At 48.0% G+C, this 21,614-nt stretch overlaps 1 protein-coding gene across 4 annotated transcripts; it reads left to right on the top strand.

The window, feature by feature from the left end:
* Positions 1-2,487: 2,487 nt before the first annotated feature.
* Gata3 (GATA binding protein 3) lies at positions 2,488-21,573 on the top strand. Of its 4 annotated transcripts, none has more exons than XM_026783138.1 (5): positions 2,488-2,728; positions 5,038-5,574; positions 11,080-11,222; positions 16,603-16,728; positions 21,289-21,573. In XM_026783138.1, exons 1-5 carry the CDS (start codon positions 2,488-2,490, stop codon positions 21,571-21,573), a joined length of 1,332 nt encoding a protein of 443 aa, XP_026638939.1. The 4 variants fall into 4 exon arrangements, with proteins under 4 accessions (XP_026638939.1, XP_026638938.1, XP_026638941.1 ...); XM_026783137.1 differs by having other exon boundaries at positions 11,077-11,222; XM_026783140.1 differs by having other exon boundaries at positions 21,297-21,350.
* The last annotated feature ends 41 nt before the right edge of the window (positions 21,574-21,614 follow it).

Below are 21,614 nucleotides of genomic sequence, written 5' to 3'. Positions count from 1 at the left end.
TCTTCAAGGGATGTGCTGTTAAAAGAACGCACCCCCCCCCCCCATACCGGCTACAAGGCAGACATTGATGCTTCTTATCCACAGTAGGATAGGAGTTGTTTAGAGATTTTTTAGGAAGGGAATCGAAGTTTTGTATTAGTGGGACATTTTAAGGAGTCAATTCCAGTAACCCTACAAGTGCAGCTCTCTGCCCTGGAATAGAATCACCTTCTTGTACACTGCATTGGGGTGCACCCAAAGTATTTTCCCGCCCGACCTTGCTTCGTCCGGGCTATTTTCCGGACCCAGGCTGCAGAAACCTTTACGCCACTAGGGGATGCAGTGACTCAAAAGACCGCACAGGGCCGCAGAGGTTGAAACCCGTGGGGCGGGGCGACTGCAACCCGGTCTTGGTCTAGTCCAATGATTGGCCTTTACAATGGTCCCGCCCTCGTCTAGCCCCGCCCCTCACGGGGGCGTCTTGCGGCAGCTCTTCCAGCGTCAGCAGGCTGCCCACCCAACAGACCCTGGCCCTGAGACTACCGAGTCCAGGCTGGTTGCTGCTGGGGCTCACCTCAAAGGTCAGGGTTAGGGTCTGTGGAGGGGACCGTGTTTCTCGGGTGGAAGGCAGAGTGAGTAGGGCCCCGAGCTGAATGAAGGGAAAAGTTAGGCCACCCGAGTAAAAGATCAAGTCAAACACCGTACTTCGGGGACCAGTGAGCCTGGGTCTCGCCCACCCGGCTTTCCATGCAGCATGTTGTCACTCAAGTCAGAAGCACACATCGATTATATCATTAGATCTGAAAAAGACAGCTGCAACAGCTGACGCTGTTCACACTGAAGAGGTTTGTGAAAGTAAGCGGAGACCTTAACAAAAACAATGCGGACGACCGAATCAAAGCCCAGGTCCTCTGCGCGATTCATCAGCCCCTAGGGAAACTGGTTCGGGAAGCAAATCTTCATTTATTTTGACATGAAACTTTACTGATCGGTTTTACATGCACATAGCCTCCAAGTTGATATGATCTGAAAAATACCGTGGCTTGAATCCCAGTTTCAAAGTTTGCTCATTTTAAAGAAGTGTGGAAAAGAAAAGTCTGCTTATGGAAATTAGCTTCATGAATGGGGCGGCCGGGTTTCACTGGTTCGGAATAATCTACTGAGCCCGAATGAATCGGCTCTGCTACATTTAAAGGGCCAGAGCGCGAATTCCCACTTGCCTGTCCCCTCCGCCCCAAGCCCCGGCCGGCCTCGCCCACCCTGCCCGCGGCCCCTCTGCCCTAGGCGGCTCCTGGCGGCGCCCCTTTCCGGTCAGTGGAGGGGCGGGAGGAGGGGCGGCGGTGTGCGGGGGTTGGGGGGGGGATGGGGTGGGGGTGAAGTCCTGGAGCGGGTTTGGGTTGCAGTTTCCTTGTGCTAGGGATCGTGTCCCCTCCTGCCAGAGCCAGGCTCCTCCCCCTCGGCGCGGATGACACTAGAACCTCCTTAAGTTGCGTCGCGCCACAGCTGTCTGCGAACACTGAGCTGCCTGGCGCCGTCTTGATACTTTCAGAAAGAATGCATTCCCTGTAAAAAAAAAATTCCGAGAGAGGGAGAGGAAGAGAAAGAGAGAGAAAGAGAGAGAGAGAGAGAGAGGGAGACTGAGAGAGCGAGACTTAGGGAGCTACGCAATCTGACCGGGCAGGTCACACGCCTCCTCCTCCTCTCTGCTCCTTGCTACTCAGGTCGGTATTGTGACTTTTTTTTTCAATCCCCCTCCCTCTAAGTGGAGGGACTTTTTCCCCCTCTAAACTTAAAGCTCAGCTTTCTTCCTTGGGAGGATTTGTAGTGGTAGGAGAGATCCGGGGGCCGGTGTCCTCCAGGGAGGACTTGTCCCTAAGTTTTAATTGCTTAGTCAGTCCCGGGCTCCTGCGAGATGTGCTGGGGAGCTTGGCTTCCTCTCCCGCCGGGTCTTCGCGTGCGTGTGCACGTCCTGGGTGAGCCGGCCCTGCGGGAAGCTCCAGGAGACCTAGCGCCCTGAAGAATTTCAGGTGTTTAAAGTACTTAGAGCTCATCCAGCTCTACTCTTCTCTCTTTTGCAGGTGACTGGAGGAGCAACCGTCTCTGAGAGCCGAGGAACCAGTGTGCAGTGTGGCCACACTTGGATTGCAGCGTCCTTTCTTCCTCATCCCTTTTTTATTTTTATTTTTTTCATTTGGCCTCTTTATTCCGCCGCTTTTACTTTTTTAAGGGAGGGGGGCTCCCTCTTCCTCTCTCTCTTCCATTTTCTTTTTCTTTTTCCTTTTTTTTTTTTTTTGGTCAAACTATCCCACAAAGATTTTTCTTTCCCCCCTAAATCCTCTTTTTTTTTTTTGCTCACCTTTCCTACCCACTTCACTACAAACAAACCATTAAACGACCCCTCTACTGGGCTTCCGACGGCAGGAGTCCGCGGACCTCCCAGGCCGACAGCCCTCCCTCTATCCGCGAGGGTTCCGGGCCCGGCGAGAGGGCGCGAGCACAGCCGAGGACATGGAGGTGACTGCGGACCAACCGCGCTGGGTGAGCCACCACCACCCTGCGGTCCTCAACGGGCAGCACCCGGACACGCACCACCCGGGCCTCGGCCACTCTTACATGGACCCGGCTCAGTACCCTCTGACGGAAGAGGTGGACGTACTTTTTAACATCGATGGTCAAGGCAACCACGTCCCGTCCTACTACGGAAACTCGGTCAGGGCTACCGTGCAGAGGTATCCTCCGACCCACCACGGTGAGTTCACCTGGGTGCAGGAATCCTCTCTATCCGCTCCTGTTTTCCTGGGTCCGGGAGACAGCCAGAGACTCAGGCTGGGCAGAGCAAGCAAAAGCCCTTAAGTGTGTCACTAGTTCATTAAAAAAAAAAAAAATTGGGGTCCGGAAATGGGCGAGGAAGCAGTGTTGCTCTTTGGGAGAGTGTTTTTTAAAGTGTGCTGCAGGCCCCTCTCTTTGCGGGTGTCCTTTGGGCCAGGCACTCACCTGGCAGGCCCCTAGACGCAGCCCTGATCCTCAGGCGGTTGGTAGTAGATTTTGCAGCAGGGGACATCTCAAGCTGTGCCTGCACGCGCCCGCCGCGCGCCGAGCCTTTCAGGCCAAGCACCAGCGCTGGCCAAGCCGGCCTGGAACTGAGCTTCCAGTTTCTAGCTACCTAGTGGAAGGGCTCTTTCGCCAGAGCCTTACAATTTGAAAACAATTTAATTTTTATATTTTCAGAAAAGCCCAAACACATGTATTTATTTCTACTTTCTTTGCCTTTTCCCCAAAACTAGTGCATTTGAGTTTTACGCAGGTTTCCTGGTGGCTTGAGGAAGAGAATCTGGTGGTTGACACGGTAGAAAAGAGGTAGAAGCTTTAAGTCGAAGAGAAGTCAGGTTTGCTTAGACTCCCGGCTACACAGAATTTTCCTACGTTTTTGCTTTAGATGCTTAATTGCCAGCAACCCTGGCCTTATTTTCTCCTCTGGCCTACAGTAGTTCCTATGGACTCCTCAAAGATATTTAGGATACACCAAAGTTTCTTTTTAAGTAGGAGAGTTTCCAGTTGCCTCCCTCAAACCATTTACCTTGAGAAGTTGAGGGGAGGTGTTTAAAAAAGAAAAAGAAAGGAAGAAACCCAGCCTTATGTGGTTGGGACAGGGGACCCTTAACACTTCCCAGCTGTGAGATTGTGCTCAGAGGAGCAACACCTCGGAAGGGAGGAAAACGCGTGGCTTTCTCAGTCAGCTGCGCCTGCTCAGGTCTCCCTACTCCGAGCTAGCCTTGGCGCCGTTTTCACAGCCCCTCTGGCAGCAGGCGTCCTCTGCCTCACAGCCTCCAGGTCTTAAACAGTCATTTCTGCGGATGCGGCGCTCTTTGCTCTGGTTGTGTGCAGATTAGCAGTTGAGTGGAAATGAGGTAGATCAGACCTAACGTTATTTACTATACTACTTCCTGCATCAAAAAAAAAAAAAAACCTTAACCCTTGGCGCTCGAGAGAATTCTCCAGCTCTTTTGACTCCCCTCCCCTTCCTTTAGCTAAAGATTTTAGTTTCAGTATTGCTCTTAATGGTTGACAAGACTGTCAAATGATGAGGCAGGCATACAGGACGGAAAGATCAATAAGAATGTAGATTTGCACTTGCAATTTAAAGTTTCCCCTAGCAGAGAGTATGGACCTGGATAACAGAGGAACGCCTTAAAATGGGTTATTTTAAGTGAAAGCTAAACTTCTGTAGATGAGTCATCCTTGGCTTAAAAGACACACATAAACTGGAATTTTGTGTCTCAGGTGAAAATTCACCTACTGCCCTGGTGACTAGAAAAGTCTCAAGGGCCAGGGAGGGGGACTTGTTTTCTCTTCTTTTCCTATAAGATTTGGAAGGGTGAAGGAAAATTAGGAAGGAAGATCCTTCACGGTTTTGGACAATTAAAATGTTTCTGCAATTTTCCATTTCAGGCCTTTTGGAAGCAGCTTTGCCAGTTCTAAGCGAGCATTGAACTTTTCTAAATTAACTCTCAAATACACCCTGCCTTCCTTGCTTTGGGTGTTGGGAGCTGGGCCTCTCCCTAGGGTTGAGGAGTGGTGTGGCCCCACTTCATCCTTCAGGCCTCATCACTCATGCTGACTCTCTTATCAGCCTGGCTGGGATTAAGTCTGCGGTGGGAGCATCAGGGCCATTGAAAGAAACCAATAAATCAAGGCAGGTTCTAGAGAGAGACCCCAGGAAATCTGGTTTAGACTGCGAATTTGGACAGGACAAATAAGCCATGGAACCTTTCTTCGCGTCCCTGCAACTCCTCTGGAGTATTTAAGGAGCAGGCCTTTCGTTTTAGATTTGATGGGTGTGGACAGGGTCTGTTTCCACCTCGGGGCGCACGGGCCCGGTACTCCTGGAACCACCGAAATTAGAGTAGGTTTGAGCTCTCTTGCTCGGTTGGGCCTGGAGATTTGCTGACTAGGAGGTTGGGGGCGCCAGGGTTAGAACCTCCAGGTGTGTTTGTGAGCAGCTTTCAATGAGGTCCTCTTCTCTGTTCTTCTCTTTCCCTGTCATCGCTGGCGTCGCAGGGAGCCAGGTATGCCGCCCACCTCTGCTGCACGGATCCTTGCCCTGGCTGGATGGCGGCAAAGCCCTGAGCAGCCACCACACTGCCTCGCCCTGGAACCTCAGCCCCTTCTCCAAGACGTCCATCCACCACGGCTCCCCGGGGCCGCTGTCCGTCTACCCTCCGGCTTCATCCTCTTCTCTGGCCGCAGGCCACTCCAGTCCGCATCTCTTCACCTTCCCTCCCACCCCTCCGAAGGACGTCTCCCCAGACCCGTCGCTGTCCACCCCAGGATCGGCGGGCTCCACCAGGCAAGATGAGAAAGAGTGCCTCAAGTATCAGGTGCCGCTGCCGGATAGCATGAAGCTGGAGACGTCCCACTCCCGAGGCAGTATGACCACCCTGGGAGGGGCCTCGTCCTCAGCCCACCATCCCATCACCACCTATCCGCCCTACGTGCCCGAGTACAGCTCCGGACTCTTCCCACCCAGCAGCCTGCTGGGAGGATCCCCAACAGGGTTCGGGTGTAAGTCGAGGCCCAAGGCGCGATCCAGCACAGGTAAGTGCCGCCTCCACCCTTGGAAATTTTTCTGTTGCTCTCTCCTACTTCCTCTACATCCAGGTCAAGGCAAAAAGGGGTCTTTCTTCCCTTAAAAAAAAAAAAAGTGGGGGGTGTGGGGAAGTCTCTGGAAGGCCTACAGGTATCGCCCAGCACTTCAGAGACCTTCCATTCTTCCAGCCTGGGAAGAATGTGGTGTCTTAACTCCTGCTGATTTAGTCTGCAGAGGGGAAGTGTGTTCTGCTTGTAACCCCCCCCCCCCAATCCAAGTGAGCTGGGAAAGGAAAAAGATTAACACAAACAAATGGATGCCCCTTCCTCCTGCCTGCTGAGGGACTTCTGGATTCTACAGCTAGCCTTTAGAGACCAAATGGAAGGCCCCAGGAATAAATCTGTAGTGTTTAAAAGCTAAAGCGAAACCTTCTCCAACCTAAACAAACACAGGTCCCTTCTATGACCCCTTTGGCCTCTGTCAGTCGGACTGCTCCTCTTCTCTCCCCTCAGAGAGGGTCACTGGGGCTATAGCCAAGGACTGTCCTTTATAGAGATACATATAAATAAAACGTGTGTCTGTGTCATTCGGGAAGGAGGCAGACACTTGGTAAAACCAGCAGGCTTCCCATGAAAAAGGGACTCTTCTTAGCTGAACTTCTGAGGGCTGCAGAGCGAAAGGACCATCAAGCACCCCTTTTCCCAGTCGGTTCCCCACAGTGTCTTTTGAGCCCCACTTCGGACCTCCAATTCCTGGAGTTGATTGGAAGCCAGGTGTGATGGATAGAAAGGCTGAAAAAGATTTTGCAGGTGCGTGCTTCCGCTTCCTCTGCACCTCCCCTGCCCCTCAAAAGCCAACTGTGTTTTCCAGCAAGCGGAGAGATTTTTTTTTTCTATCGAAGCCATTGCAGGGACGCATGCTCAGGCAGGGTTTTTCCTTTGCTTTAGAAGTAAGACAAATTTATATTCTCGGTGTGTGGCTACACAAAGCATTTCAGTCACCAGAGTGTGTAGTGTGACCTGTGTTTTCAGAAGGAATTTTGTGAAGACTGTTAAGTCTCCAAAGGTGTGCTCATTTCAGAGTGGGCCACTCCAGCTACACAGATTGCATTAAGGAAAAAAAAAAAAAAAACCATGGTCAAAAAGTTGCCTATGAAGGGCAGGCTGGATGATGAGCAGTCTTCCGACCGTGCTTGGGTTTGGAAGACTTCAGAGGCATGGTGCCTGGAGCCTAGTGACCAGGAGATCAGTTTTCAGGGTTTGCTTCTTTCTTTCTTCCTTTCTTTTTCTTTTTCTTTTTTTTTTCCCCAGGGTGACATTCACTCTGACTGCCTGAGCAGGACTGTCTCTATTTAGTTGATATGTTTTAGCTAATCCAATTATTTTCAGACGGCTGCACGCGACAGTTGCATTGTTTATCCTGGGCCAGGAACTTTAATAGAGTCCGGATGCGGTTAGGCTGACAGAAAAACTCAGACCTGCATGCTCAGTACATGAAAGTAGGCAGGAGGGAGAAGGGAGGTAAGCTCGTTGGTAGAGTCAAAAAGAAAGCTGGAGGAAGAGAGAGCTGAGGGGCAATGTGGTCTGCCAAGGTGCCTGGACAAGAGCTGGGCTGGTGGGGAGTGAAGGCTCCGGACTAGAGAGAGAGGCGAAAGGACTGGTTGCCTCCCAATGTGCTACTGGAGGGCTGAAATCGAGGACCGACGCCCGTGTGTTTTGAGGTTGCAATGGGGTTTAAAAACAAAGCAAAACAAAAATTCTCGGTACTGGTGGGGCTCTGAGGTCAGGGAAGCGCCTGGGCTCTGAGGCCCCTGTGGTGGCTGTGGGGGGAGGGGACTCTGACTTTCCAAAAGACTCTAATTTCTGTGCCCTCATTTCCACGCTTCTTCTTCATCCCCTTAGGTTTGCACACTTTTTGTTCTTGGTTTGATCTGTTTCTTTCATCTCTTTCCTTAAGCTGGTGGGTGGGGTGGGGGTGGGAGAAGCAGGATCAGTACTAGGTTTTCTCTAAGCCTTGTTCCCAGTTGTTTGTTGTTTGTTTGTTTGTTTAGGTGAAGGGGTGAAATTTGGCTTTGTACTTCCTCCTTCTCACTCCTTTCTCACAGTCATAAAAACCAAGAGTGCCATACCTGGCCCGCAAAAGACCTGGGACTTTTGGGGAGTATAGAGGGAAGTTTCTAGAAGCGCTCAGTGTGCAGAGAGAGGACTAGTGGGAATTCTTGTAGAGGGTGTTCTCTTATTTCCCTTCCCTTCCCTGCTCTCCTGTCCTCCCTCTTCCCCCAATTCCTTTCTCTTTCCTCTTTGCAGATGTACTTATTGGATGAGACAGAAAAGAGATGCAGGTCAGGGTTATTGCTGTCCTTTGGAGAAACGTTTGAGGTTGTGGTCTGGGCCTGCATTGCTTTCTTGATGTCTTTGCTTTCGGTCTGGTATCTATCTTTCTGAACAAAAGACAAAGCTGTTGTTGTTGCTTTTATTTTTCCCTAAAGGGTCATTTTTTCTCAGTTTCCCTGATCCCTTTTTGGATATGGGTACCTCCTTCCACTTTCCTGAGAAAAATAGCTTACCGGCCTTCTGCTCCTATGCAGCCCAATTTCAGGGTTTCAGTCTGAAAGCCCAAGGGGCATTTGAAAATGGCTGTTGAATGTCAAGAGGCCTCACAGCTCTGTGGTTCTTGTCACCTTAGAGAGGTGTCTGCCTGGCAGCTCACAGCAGACAGGGGGAGAGGCAAGAGGAAGACAGAAGGCAGGAGTCAAGCCCTCCATTAGGAAAATTGGCTGTGTGCTGAAGTCACAGTAGAGGCAGGGAGAAATGAGAAGAGTAAAGCCCACGCAAGGCAGTCGAAAATTTGTGGAGTGAATCAAGACAGAAAATTGCTCTAGTGTGCAGGGCTCTGCCTGAGAGCAACCAACTAGTCACTCTGCTTTCAAGGGCCCTCTGAAAGGAAACTGTCTTCCTCCCTCCTACCTGACAAAGAAAAGGAAATCAGCCTGGCCACAGGCTGGGAGATCCCCTTAGCGTCAGGGTGCCTAGGCATTCGCCCTGCAGGGCGGCTTGCTTGCTACCCTTCTGCTGTGCCTGGTGCAGGGGACATGTCAGCAGCAAGCTTCCGTCTTTCTGCCCAGTGCTTATAAGGGAAGGGGACCTAAGTGACCCCTGTGCAGACAGGATAAAAAGCAGGCCTTGGCTGGGCTGTGGCCCATACTCACTCGCAGCATTTGAGCTGTGGAAGCAATACACACTTGGGAAGCCAAACAGCAAGGCCTCCTGGCCATGGCTCTACAGCTGGTATTCCTTTCCCCTCCCGCTCACCCCTTCAGCTTCTTCACAGCCGTTGGCCATATGCCATCGGAATTTGGCCCTACATGAAATTTGTCTGAGAACCCTCTAGAACCTTTGAGGAGAATCAAGAAAAGTTAACTGAGATCCTATGAAAGTATCTTTGGCTGTATGTATAAGCAAATTTTATATCTAGTCCCAGAGACTCTAGACACCAGGGGAGAGTTCGCTGCGGACCCCATGCTAAAAGCCTTTTTTGTAATCTGGATGGTAAAAAAAAAATTTTTCTGTTCAAATCAGTTTTGAAAAAGCAGGTTTACACACTGCCCCCTTAGTAATGGAAAACGTGATGTCTCTCATGGTTTTCTGACCACTGTTAGGGAGGGTTGGAGTTACATTGTGGTGATGATAACTTGAAAGAATTTGTCCCTGGAGAAGGTGGCAAGTCCACAGGTGTGAACACCCCCCTGGTCCTTTGGTTTTGACCTGGGGCTTTCCAAAAATCATTAGGTCTTTTGTCTACCAAGGTAGACTTTGTTCCTTTCCTGGGAAGTCAGAATTCCCAATCGCTCCTCTGGAGTTTCTTCCTTTACTTCATTTGTCATTGATTAATCCCTCAAGACAAAGGGATTCCCCCTTTTAAGTGCTGAGGGTCAAGCCCGGTGCCTTATACATGCTGGGCAAATGCTCTACTCTGGAGCTATACTTTCAGCCCCTCAAAGAAATTTAGGGCTGTTCTTCACTGCCCCATCCACCCCGAGAGTCTCTCTCTCATTCCCTTGACCCACCTCTGTGGTGGCCCCGCTGAGCTGCCTGTTCCAGCAGGGGATTGGGCTGGCCACTTCCTCCTTGGCCAGAGGAACCAAGAATGCTACTGTGTTACTCCATACTCCCCAAATGGAAGAGGTTCTTCTAGAAGGGCTCTTTCCCACTTTCAGAAGTTGCAAAGAAGTCTCTCTGTCCAATTTCTACTGAGGAACTTTCTGGAAGTAGGTCCCTGTTCTGATTCAGCGCTGGTTCTGGGAGTGAACAAACCTGGCTAAGCTGGTTTTTCTGTTTGTTTATTTGTGGTTTTGGAAAAAAGAGAGAGAAACTGCAGTTGGGCCTCAGTTACTGAGTGGGGAACATCCTCCCCTCCTCTTCTCCCAATCTTTGTCTGACCTGCAATCTATCCTTGCGGCCCTTTCTTCTCTTGACTTTTGCCCCTTGAGATCATCTGCCTGAAGGCTTGCACTGTGTTTCCTTCCATCAGCCCTTGGCTGGCCAGGCTGGGGCCAGAGTCTACCTCTGGTTCTTCTCCTAGCAGCTGGAAAGCTCCAGCAAAGGTGGTATTTTCTGAAGGAGAGGCTCTCAGAATTAGAGGTTGAGTCAGTCCTGCTGGGCCTTAATTGATGACTTTGCAACTAGGGGCACTTACAGTTTTATTGGAAGTAAAAAAAATGTGAAGTTCTAGCTACTCAATCATCATCCAGTTGATCAATCTATAATCCATCTATTATCTGTTTATCTATCGATTAATCTTTCCTTTCTCCCTATCCTAATCTTCATTATTGAGTCAATCTATACAGACAGCCCGGGGACCAACTGGGTCCCCATTCCTTGCTTCATTGACTTTTTTTTCCGAGGAAAATGAACGAAGTCTTTTGCTTGTGTGTAGCCCGAGTGTTCCGCACTCAGCGTGCTCTTAGGGAAATGTTTGAAGGTCTCCCTCCTTCCTTTTGGCTCTGTCTTCCTCACCAAGTGGGAGATGTCAAAGTCAAGGGTCTGTTATTCTACTCACCTGAAGTCTATCTGTAACAGTAAGGGTTCTGTCACACAGAGTCAGAACTTCGGAGCACTTTGGAGCTGGGGTGAACTATTTCCCTGCCCAAATGAGTTTGCAAATAATGTTTTTGTTTTATTTTTCCCTTCTAATTTCATTGTGGTGTGTGTGTGTGTGTGTGTGTGTGTGTGAGAGAGAGAGAGAGAGAGAGAGAGAGAGAGAGAGAGAGAGAGAGAGAGAGGAGAGAGAGAGAGAGAGAGTATATGTGGAGGATGGATAACAACTTCTGGGGGTTAGTTGTCTCCTTACACCATTTGGGGTCTCAGGGATGGTACTGAGGTCCTCAGGCTCGGTGGCATGTGCCTTTTCTCGCGGAGGAATCTCACAGACCTTCCCTCATAATTCTAAATGTTATCTCCTGTTTGTTTGCTTCCCTTCCATAAGTGGCTTATCTCTTATCTTGTTTTCAGAAGGCAGGGAGTGTGTGAACTGTGGGGCAACCTCCACCCCACTGTGGCGGCGAGATGGAACTGGGCACTACCTTTGCAATGCGTGCGGACTGTACCATAAGATGAACGGACAGAACCGGCCCCTTATCAAGCCCAAGCGAAGGCTGGTGAGTTCTTGGAAGGACTGAACTCATGTCACTGTTTGGTGTTTTCCATATTGTCTCTGGGAAGGATGGCTCTCTGCGGGAATTGGCAGGACAGTTCAGAACCACATCAGCGTGCTTAGGACAGTTTTCCCTCCTCTCTTTTTCTCCTCTTTCTTCTTTTTTTCTCCCCCCATTCCCCTTTTCCTCTGGTTTTTTTTTTTTTTTCAAATTAGATACAGAAAAACCTCTGTACTGTCTTTCATGTTTCACTTCTTAAATTTTAAGGCTACTAACTTATTGCTGTCACACCTGAAACTTATTTCCCAATAGAGTCACTAAGCTTAGCAATGGCAGGACGACTGTGCCAATTGTGTCATGGACAGAAATTTAACGTGGGAATGGAATATCCCAGGCACCAGGTAGAACCTACCCTGGGAGCAGGAAAAGGCTCCAGGGAGGCAGTGTGTCAGATGCAGAAGTGGGACTGACCCTCTGGTGTCAGTACTTTAAGATGGATAGGACATAGTGGTATGGTAGGGCACTCCTGTAAGCCCAGAATTTCGGAGGTGTACCCACAAGATCAGGAGTTCAGGGCCAGCCTCAGTCATGTGTAGAGTCTGAAGGTGACCTGGCAATGGGATGGATGTCTGAAGGAAGCCACTTTCAGACTCAGCCCTTGGTATTTTTTCTGCTTCTGGATCTGAGACTTTGAGGACTTTAGTAAAGGTGGTTCCTTCCGGGGAGTTTTGTGGTTCCTGTCTTGACTTGTGGTCTCATCTAACCTTCGGCTTTCTTTCTTTCTTTATTTATTTCGTACAAATTATCCACAGGGCGATAATTTCCAGCTCCTACCACACACACACTTGCTTCTATTTTTTTTTTTTTTTTGAGCTTTTTGGTATTAGGAATACTTGAGAAAACCTCGAACTATTGAGCATTTATAAAGGAAGCAAACAGGAGCCGTTTGTTTCTAAACTTGACTCTGAAGCCTTGGGCCGGGCTGAGCAGTGATTGTATATAAGACAATAAGAGTACGTCGTCGGGGCCAACTATGCATAGGCGATATCAAAATGCCGAAGTTCACCAAGTGGAGGGGAAGAATTTCTCCTTGCAGATTCTAAGGGGGGGGGAGCAAAAACCAAGCAGAAGGGACCCCCACTACTCCTTTCTTACAGCACTGTCTTCCCTGCTAGACAGCAGTGTAGACAGACGGCAGTGTAGACAGCAGTCAGTTTAGCACTTTTCACATCGTCTTTAGAAAAAGGAACACTTTCTAGGGGTGGAAGTGTCCACATGACTTTAATTTTTTTTTCAATCTTAGATCTCTAAGCTTCATTCTATCTGATCTTTGCCCTTTTCTCTATCTCTCCACCCCCTCCCCATGCAGTTTAAGTTTTTCTTGTTTTTTTTTTTTTTTCTTTTCCCTTGTTCTTCTGTGCAAAGCTAACTTCCTAGGAAAAGGCTGCCGGATATCTGGGTGCTAGAGATAACTCATAGCAACTCAGCTTCTCCAACTTAAACATCAAGATGTTTAGACGGATCAGAACAAGAAGCACTAAAAAAGAAAAGAAAAGAAAGAAAGAAAGAAATGGCTGGAGGTGTTAGCTCAGAATGAGTGTGATCACACCACAAAAGAATGTCGTGAATCATTCAGAACCCAGCCTTGGTGAAAAAAAAAAAAAAAGAAAAAACACAAACCCAACAACAAAACTTTTTGTTGAAATATATCCAGTTTTTAGTTTTAAAGTAAGGACAAAGAAATTATAAAGATCTGAAAAGTCTCATAGTTTTCTGATGGTTGAATGAGAATTTATCTGGCATTTTCTCTTCTCTGTACAGAGAACACAGGGGAGGACTCTGTATTTTCTATAGATCTGCTTTCACTCACCTTACATAGGAAGTCTTGAACCTCTGAGTAATAATTGATTTTAATTCTAGAGCGCATGGGCTGTCACAGTTTAAGCTGTCCGTGTTAATCATCCCACCCAGAGGGGGTATTGATATTTTCAATCCCATTACAATTCCTGTGCTGTGTGGAGATATGGAAAAATTCCTCTTCCTCTTTTCTCAGTTTACGTTTGTGTGTGTGCTGTGTGCTGCTGTGTGCACTTCGAAGTCAGCAGATAGCTCACAGGAAGAGTCAGGGCTCTCCACCCACTGAGTTCTGGGGAGTGAACTCGGGTCATCAGACTTGCTGGCAAGCCCCTTGACCCTCTGAGCCACCACACCAGCTATCTGCCTTCCCCCTTTAGGTACAGTCTATGCCTAAACGCCTAGAACCTTCTACTTTCTTTGTTTTCCTTCTCTTTTATGCTGGGGTGTGGACACCTAGGTTTGTGTCTGCTGAGGACGCTGGAGCCATATTTTCTTCTTTTTCATGCTTCCTGACCATCACGTCGGCTCGGCCTTTCTAGCTTGCTGGTTTTGTTTCTCGTGTTTGCAGACACACCGATGACTACCTAGCCCATCGTATCTCTAGCTTCTCCGTGAGACACAAGCCAAACATAGAAGTTAGGACCGATGGCTTTCCTTCCTACTAGTATTCCAGAATTCTCTTATGTCTTACAACTAGAACGGGTTGAGCTGCTTGCCTTATTGAAAGACTTATTGATGTCCGGGCCTTGGAGCCCAGCAGTGTGGTTCTGGGCAATTCTGTAAGTTTGCATAAACTCTCTGTCTTACCAGAAACCTCTCTGGCACACATGTGTATTTATGATCTTTACAATCTCCTGCAAAGGATTATTTATATATGTATTGAATTCTTTCGTTAGATCACTCATTGTATTAATTGGCCTATGTATTTACATTATACATTCAAAATTATTGAGCTGGGAAAGCTGGTCGCCTGAGTGGATGCTGTCGGTCTTGCTCTGAATATTTCTCCTGAAATACCATAGGACGGTGACAGTAATCACATGTAACATAATTGTCACAAATCATTAGGCACTGGTTTTCAGTAAGACTTTCTTCCAGAGAGCACTTGAGGGGAAATCGTTATTTAAGTATTAAATGATCACATTTCCCAAAGGCAGGTGGCCAACGGCTCCAGAATCGGCACCAACGCTCTCGGGCCTTGGTGATTTCGTTTCGGAATGGGCAGCGCGAAAGCAACAACTTCTGTACGGTGCTAGACAAGGGCCGTTCTTAATTTCACTTCCTTACCATCCCTAAGAGAATCACCACAATAAATAAATAAATAAAAGGAAAAAGAAGACAAGAAAAAAGTCTGCGCTCCCTCTTTAAGACCATGGGAGCAGATCTGTGGGACAGCCTAGGGACTTTAGAAGGAAGGGATCTGTCTGCTGGGTTTCCCAGTGCACCTCTGAGTGTTTGCTGCAGCTTTGGGCTTGCTGCAGTATTGCTAGAGAGAAAGCCAGGGGCGCACAGGTTTTATTTTGTGTTCTTAAAATCGTACCAGAATCCATTTTTCTTTCTTCTTCCTTCTTTCCTCCCTTTTTTCTTTTCCCTCCCTCCCTTTCCCCCTGCTTCCTCCTTTCCTGCTTTTCTTTCTTTCTTTCTTTCTTTCTTTCTTTCTTTCTTTCTTTCTTTCTTTCCTTTTTTCTTTCTTCCTTCCTTTCTTTCTTTCTTTCTTTCTTTCTTTCTTTCTTTCTTTCTTTCTTTCTTTCTTTTTTTGTGGGGGGAGGGCTAAGGATCCAGCCTGGGCCTTTGCTTTGTTAAACTCACTGAGCTGAATCTCCAGCTTCTATACCAGATGATTCTTTATCTTCTGATTTTCACTATTAATTTTGAGCTCAGGATCCAGACTCATTTTTGAGTTAACTTTTTCTATTCAGGGTCAGAAAGAATATTTTAGAAATGACAGCTCCATTTTCTTTTGATTTTGTGTGTGTTTATGTGTGTGTGTGTAGATCAAAGTGTAACTTGGTTTTTTTCCTTCCATCACATGGGTTCTTGGGATCTGGTCAGTCTTGGTTGTAAGTGTCTTTTCCTGGGAGCCTTCTTGATGGCCCAAAGTTCCATTTTGTTTCAAAAGTTTTGACTTTAATTTTTAATTAAAAAATATGTGCATAGAAAAGCTGCCTAATAAGTTCAAATACACAAACAGTAAAAGAAATTTCTCCCTGTTAAAGAAAATGAAAGCAGATCTAAGGACATTTAAATTTAATTTTTGAGACAAGATTCGTCTCTGTAGCCCCACTGTCCTGAAACGCCTTGTGTATGTAGCCCAGGCTGGCCTCAAGTTGGTGGCAATCTTGCAAGTTTTCAAGTGCAGGAATTACAGTTGTGAGTGAGCCTTCAAGCTTACAGAACCAGGGAATTAAAATTCACGATGAGGCCGACATTTGGCCTATGATGCTTGCACGCTCCTTTAGAGAACAGCAAATAGGAAATGCTGAACTTCACACAGGAGGTGTGAGACTTGAGCCAGGGGGGCAGGTGGTGTCCAGGATCCCTATTAAATAGTCAGAGTATCTTTTCTTTCTTTTTTGGATTGCCTGATTGCATGACGACTGCCTACCTAAAGATATCGAGTGTGGCTGTCCTGGGAGTGCCAAGTGACAGGCCAAGTCTGATAGTGTCGATAGTGTCGGGCGTGTGAAAGGCTGCAGGGTGACTGGGCAGGGTCTTAACTCAAGATGTCCTCTTCCTAAATCATGGTAGCCTGAGTCTTTTGTATTTTTAAGTCTTTAAAATATCTGTAGTTATCAGTCTATATTTATAATAAATTCAGTCTTTAGCTTAACATACAAAGTATTGAGTTTCACCAGGCTATCTTTGTACCTCTGTATTAGTATATCTCATTCCCATTTTCTCCCTTCTCCTGATGTCTGTCCCCAGTAATCCTCCTACCCCAAACTTGTGTCTAGATTTCTAAACATCCACTACTATGCCCAGCTAGTTCAACCTTTCCTGATTTGGGACGTCTAGCAAGGGGTTTCTTAGCTCAGGTTTCCTTTCATTTTGCTGTTCATGTGCGCAGAAAGCCAACAGCTGATGTACAGATCAATAGTTTCTGAAAAAGAACTCTTGTGGGCCTGGGAAAGATGACTGGGAATGACTAAGATCTTGGGACCAAAATTAGCCGGGCTAATTAGAAATTGCCGCCTTAAAAATGAACTCTGTGGCGTATACTTCATGGGGATGGAGGGAGGGGGGGGGATGTTCCCAAGGAGGTGGCGTGGCATCCCGCTTCTCTCCAGTTCTGCATGCAGGTTGCCTGCTCAGGTCCCGCCAACTCCTAAACACTGGATTGGCTGCATTTTTCTTCTCGAGGACGATCTCGGATCTTTATGGCTTTCATGTGGCCCACTTGCTAGTTTTGATTTCAGTATCTTTTTTTTTTTTTTTTTTTTTTTTGCCTCCACGCTTGTCTCTGTAGCTCCACCAACACATTTACTGTTTGTTCTGATTTCATCCTCTCCTCTCTCCCCACCCCCAGTCAGCAGCAAGGAGAGCAGGGACCTCCTGTGCGAACTGTCAGACCACCACCACCACCCTCTGGAGGAGGAACGCTAACGGGGACCCCGTCTGCAATGCCTGTGGGCTCTACTACAAGCTGCACAATGTAAGTGGGGCTGGACCCAGCGGGGTGGTGGCTCTCCTGTCCAGGCCGTGGGAACAGCACCAGCATCCAGATTTCTGATGGGTTACCGTCAGTCTCTTTGGAGCTAGGCGATTGGGTCAGAAACCAACACAGTAGGACTGAGTTTCTTATTTGTAATTCTTGGGTTTCTGAGACACCTGTTTTATTATAGCCAAGGTTAGCTTTGCCTTCTATATGTAGAGGGGGCTGGCTGGCCTTTTTCTCCTGATCCACTTCTTCCAGAGTGCTAGGATTACGGACGAGTGTCACCACAAAACTATGAGTTTTGAACACATCTTTGCTGAGACAGAAGGGCTTAGAGATAGAGAAGGAACCCAGGTTTGGTAACACTCAGAAGGCTGAGCAGCAGGACTACCATGAGTTAGAGGCTGCCATGGCCTACGTATAACTAGTACTAGGCCAACCAGGGCTACATAGCAAGATCCTGTCTCAAAGACAACAACAAAAATGATGGAAAAGAACACTGCCACTACCCAGTTAGTATGTTTTGGATATTTTTTACCTGATAAGTATCATGGGCCTGTGTAGGTTTTAAGGAGGAAAAAAATATCTTCTTGAAAAACAGAAAAAGCATCAGTTCTAATCATCGGGTCAGGTGGCCATGCCTTTAATCCCAGTGCTTAGGAGACAACTGCAGGCGGAGCCTTGTGAGTTCCAGGCTAGCCTGGTCTACATACTGAATTCTCGGCCAGCCAGGGCCACATAAAGAGATCGTGTGTCAAAACAAAACAAAACAAAACAGGAAATCGCCAGTTCTGTTTCCACGTTCCCTTGCATGGGGTGGGGCCAGGGAGCACCTTCCTTTCAGGAGAAAGGGAGAGAGATGGATCTGCAGTGTGGCTGTCTATTTTCGAGCAAAAGAGGACAGTTGTGGTTACTGATGAGGGGAAAGCCTTGGCTGTTCTGTGCTGTGAACTTCAGATGATCCTCTGTGTGACAAGCATGAACTGAAGCGTCTGAAGATCTCTCTGAAAGTCTTTGTCCCAACAGCGTTCACTTGCAAACGGCTGAGGGGAGAAGTGAGGTTGGAACACTAGGGGAAAGAAACGGTTCCTTCTTCCTTCTGGACCTTGTTAGCAGAACGATAATTGCCAATCAACAGAGTCTAGCTGCATTTACCCTGACTTTTTTTTTTTTTTTTTAATTTTACTGAGTCAAGGTCTCATATTGCTTAGATTGTCCTCGAACTCACTAAGTAGCAGAAGACATCCTTAAATGTAGTATAGTTAATCCTAAATCACCCCTCCCCCACCACACCAAAAGCCACCTCTCTTCTCTTGGTGTCTTTTGCCTTTGGCAAAGTCTGGGAGGGATGAGGAAGAAGCAGAAATTATTGCTTTGGGCTATTCTGGCAGTAAGTCACTTTACCCAGGGACACCCGGGAATCAGGGAAGCTTTCCTCCCTCCCCCTTCTGTCTTTCTCCATCTCTCCGTCTCTCTCTGTCTCTCTCTGTCTCTCTCTCTCTCTGTCTCTCTGTCTCTGTCTCTCTGTCTCTCTCTCTGTCTCTGTCTCTCTGTCTCTCTGTCTCTCTCTGTCTCTCTCTGTCTCTCTCTGTCTCTCTCTGTCTCTGTCTCTGTCTCTGTCTCTCTCTCTCTCTCTCTCTCTGTGGGATAAAGTTTCTGAGATTCCAGAGGAATCCTAAGCTCACATCTCTTGACACGGTCGGTCCCCTTCGGTGTTGCCCAGTAGAAGGAAACCAGAGGCTTCCTGAATGGGATCTGCTGGTTTCCCTCGACTCCTGACTCCCTGGGCTATCTGCAATTAAACCAAGTCCTGCTTTCAAACGCGGGGAAGAGCAGCTAGAAAGATTTGCGATTATGATCTGGTGGGGACTGGAGCATTAGCGTTTATTAGCTCTCCAGGCATCCCCACAGCCTATGTGGTTATTTTCTGAGCTACAATTTCCAGCTCTCTAAGAACGTCCATGACTTGTGAGCCCTGTGATGTAGCTAGGGCGAAGACTCGTCTTATTTTAGTTGTAGTTGAAGGAGCTATGACTCAGAAAGGCGTGTACCTAGGGTATGCACGGTAGCATGGCTAGTGAAGTAGAATTCAAGGCTGATTTCCCCAGAAGTCGGGGTATCAGGAGTGACAGGACACCTGGAAAGTTAACCATCTGACCTCACAGGGCATCAAGATCCCCACGCCCACCCCCATAAGTGGTAGTGTGTACATTTCTTGTCCACCTTTACGGAGTTACAAAATTATGGGAAATTAGCTACCTCCAATTGTTAAATTCACAGTGATGAGCATGAAGCTGGTTTCTCACCTAAAGATGTGTGTGTATTTTTGAATAATGGTTTCTTCCCTAGTAGAACTAGGGACAGACCCGAAGCTTCAGCATGAGTCAAGTGCTGAAGAGCTGACTCATCCTTTGAGCCTGTTGACTTTTCTCTATTGCGCATGCGTCCATCCCTTCCTGGATCCAGCAGTGCCTCTGCATCAGCCCCCAAGTGCTGCTGTTACAAGCTTAGGGCGAGGGGGAAAATTTTTCTCATTCTCATGTGTGTACATTTTCTTTTTCTGCCTTTTGGCTTAGTATGGGTTCATCAAAGGAGGCAGCTTAGGTGTGTTTAACAATGAGATAATAATCTAGGCCCATGTTCTTGGCGTGTAATTTCTTCTGCCCATGCTGTGTCTGCACATGTGTGCCACGGGCTCCTTTCTTCTTATCTAGGTCTTTAGACGATTGCCTATCTCTGCATCAGCGTATCTAGGTGTGTTGTGACTAGCTATCTGTGGCCATGTAGCTATTGGTGTAACTAGATATTATATTTAGATATCTGACTACATGCATCCAGTGATTGGTGTACACAGTGGTGTATCTAGACATTATCTTAGGGAAGGTCTGATGTGGGAGTGGATACCTGTCATCTCTGTGGGCGGCATCTTTATCTCCCTGACAACCTGAAGGAGCCCTGAGACAGTTTTCTGGCACTGGCTTTGACTCTTTTGCTTCTACTCATCCCCTCTTCCTGTCATAGGGGTAACTATGGTCTGAGGCTCCAGTGTTGGGGGGCTCTGTATTCCTCTCGGGTATTCCTCTCTACTTCTCTGCCAGCACCAGGAAGCCATGTTCCTACCGTACCCAAAAAACTCGGTCCTTCTTGGCTATTTGGATCTTTTCTTCCTTAACTGCCATTTTCTAGCCTCAGAGGCAGAGAAGTGAAGAGATGGAGCCAAGGCAGCCTTTTTATCCACCCTTGAGAACACTGGTGGCTGGGGCTGTTTACCTTTAGTATGGCAGGCAGCACTGGGCCCTGGCTGCCTCTTGTCAAGATTCTTGGTCGTATCCCTGGGAACATGGCTAGATATGCGGTTGATTCATTGCGGCAGATGTGTGCCGTTGACATTGACTTGGCTGGCTCTCTATGAAGAGAAGCCTCTTAGCTTCGTAAAATCCCATCCTTGATTCTGGATCCCCAAAGTATATGAATTTTCAAAGGACACTTAAATCACTTAACCGAAAGGATGTTCAGGTGTCAAAGCCTAGTGCTCTTTTTCTCTCGGTGGGGTCTTGCTAGTAGCTCAGGCTAGCCTGGAACTCCTAAGCAAGCCCAGAAATCTTCAGAGTAGGGTCCCGCATCTTTCTCTGAAGCTTTCGTGGTCTTTAATTATGACCACGAGTTTCCTTATTAGCTATCAAAACACTTTGGGTTGATTGATTGGTTTTAGCTGCTTTTCCTGTCCAAAGTGCAGAGGCAGGCTAGGGGCGACAGCAGCTTTCAGTCACTGTGCTTGCTGTCGGGTGACGAGGGCACAGGGGTACCCTCTGGAAGCACACATTGTTTTAGCATGGGCTTCGGGACTGTGTATGCAGCGCCTAGCAGGGTGAGGCCCCAAGTTCCATCCCCAGAACACTCCTCCCTCCAAAAGTCTCAGAACACACACATTGCAGGGGAAAGAAAGGTTCTTGAGCACAGCACATTGTGAAAAAGCCAGGTGGTGGTGGCAGCCAGACTTTTGCAGAGAGGTACAAGGAGTCTGATTTCCAAGAAAGGTAGATTTCAACACGGGAGGCTTGACTCTCCCCGGCTCTATGTGGCAAGTCTCAGAAGAGATTCATGAAACAAGTAAACAAAATGGCACTCCCCCCTGCCCCCCCCCCCCCCCCCCCCGAAGGTGCCTCAAAGCCCGTCTTCTCGGGAAATAGCTGAGGGAAATTTTAAGAAGGAAGACAGGTTATGTTGTCAGACAATCCTCGTACTAGACAGGGCCTGAACTTGCCAGCTTCCAGAGTTGGATGTCAGTGAGCTTAGTTGCTCTGCTTGGGGTCCCTGGGTTTGAAAGCTGTGGCAGCTGAGTCAGAAGCCCTGTACCCTGAGACCTGCAGTACCTGGGTCACTGGAATAAAAAAAAAAAAAAAAAAAAGGAAGGAGCAGGCAGGGCTAAGGAAGGGGCAACCAACACAGAAGCACATTGCTGGCCTGGGCAGGTGGCAGGCCCTATGTGCACAAAACCTGTACCATTTCCAAGGCAGCAAAAAAGTAAAAAAAAAAAAAAAATTGATCTTTGTTTAGATTAACAGACCCCTGACTATGAAGAAGGAAGGCATCCAGACCCGAAACCGGAAGATGTCTAGCAAGTCCAAAAAGTGCAAAAAGGTGCACGACGCGCTGGAGGACTTCCCCAAGAGCAGCTCCTTCAACCCGGCCGCCCTCTCCAGACACATGTCATCTTTGAGTCACATCTCCCCGTTCAGCCACTCCAGTCACATGCTGACCACACCGACGCCCATGCACCCGCCCTCCGGCCTCTCCTTTGGACCTCACCATCCTTCCAGCATGGTCACCGCCATGGGGTAGAGAGGGAGAGCCCTGCTCCGTATGCACGAGGAGTTTCCGAG

Source organism: Microtus ochrogaster, chromosome 16, assembly GCF_000317375.1.
Source record: "Microtus ochrogaster isolate Prairie Vole_2 chromosome 16, MicOch1.0, whole genome shotgun sequence".
Taxonomy (NCBI): domain Eukaryota; kingdom Metazoa; phylum Chordata; class Mammalia; order Rodentia; family Cricetidae; genus Microtus; species Microtus ochrogaster.
Note: the sequence above shows the minus strand (reverse complement) of the source record. Positions and strands in the feature narration are given on the sequence as shown.

Excerpts from the sequence above, each read along its gene's own strand:
- Gata3 (XM_026783137.1), top strand. The coding sequence starts at position 2,488 with ATGGAGGTGACTGCGGACCAACCGCGCTGGGTGAGCCACCACCACCCT. Across the intron at positions 2,729-5,037 it reads GTATCCTCCGACCCACCACG|GGAGCCAGGTATGCCGCCCA; the intron begins GTGAGTTCACCT and ends CTGGCGTCGCAG. Across the intron at positions 11,223-16,602 it reads TCAAGCCCAAGCGAAGGCTG|TCAGCAGCAAGGAGAGCAGG; the intron begins GTGAGTTCTTGG and ends CCCCACCCCCAG.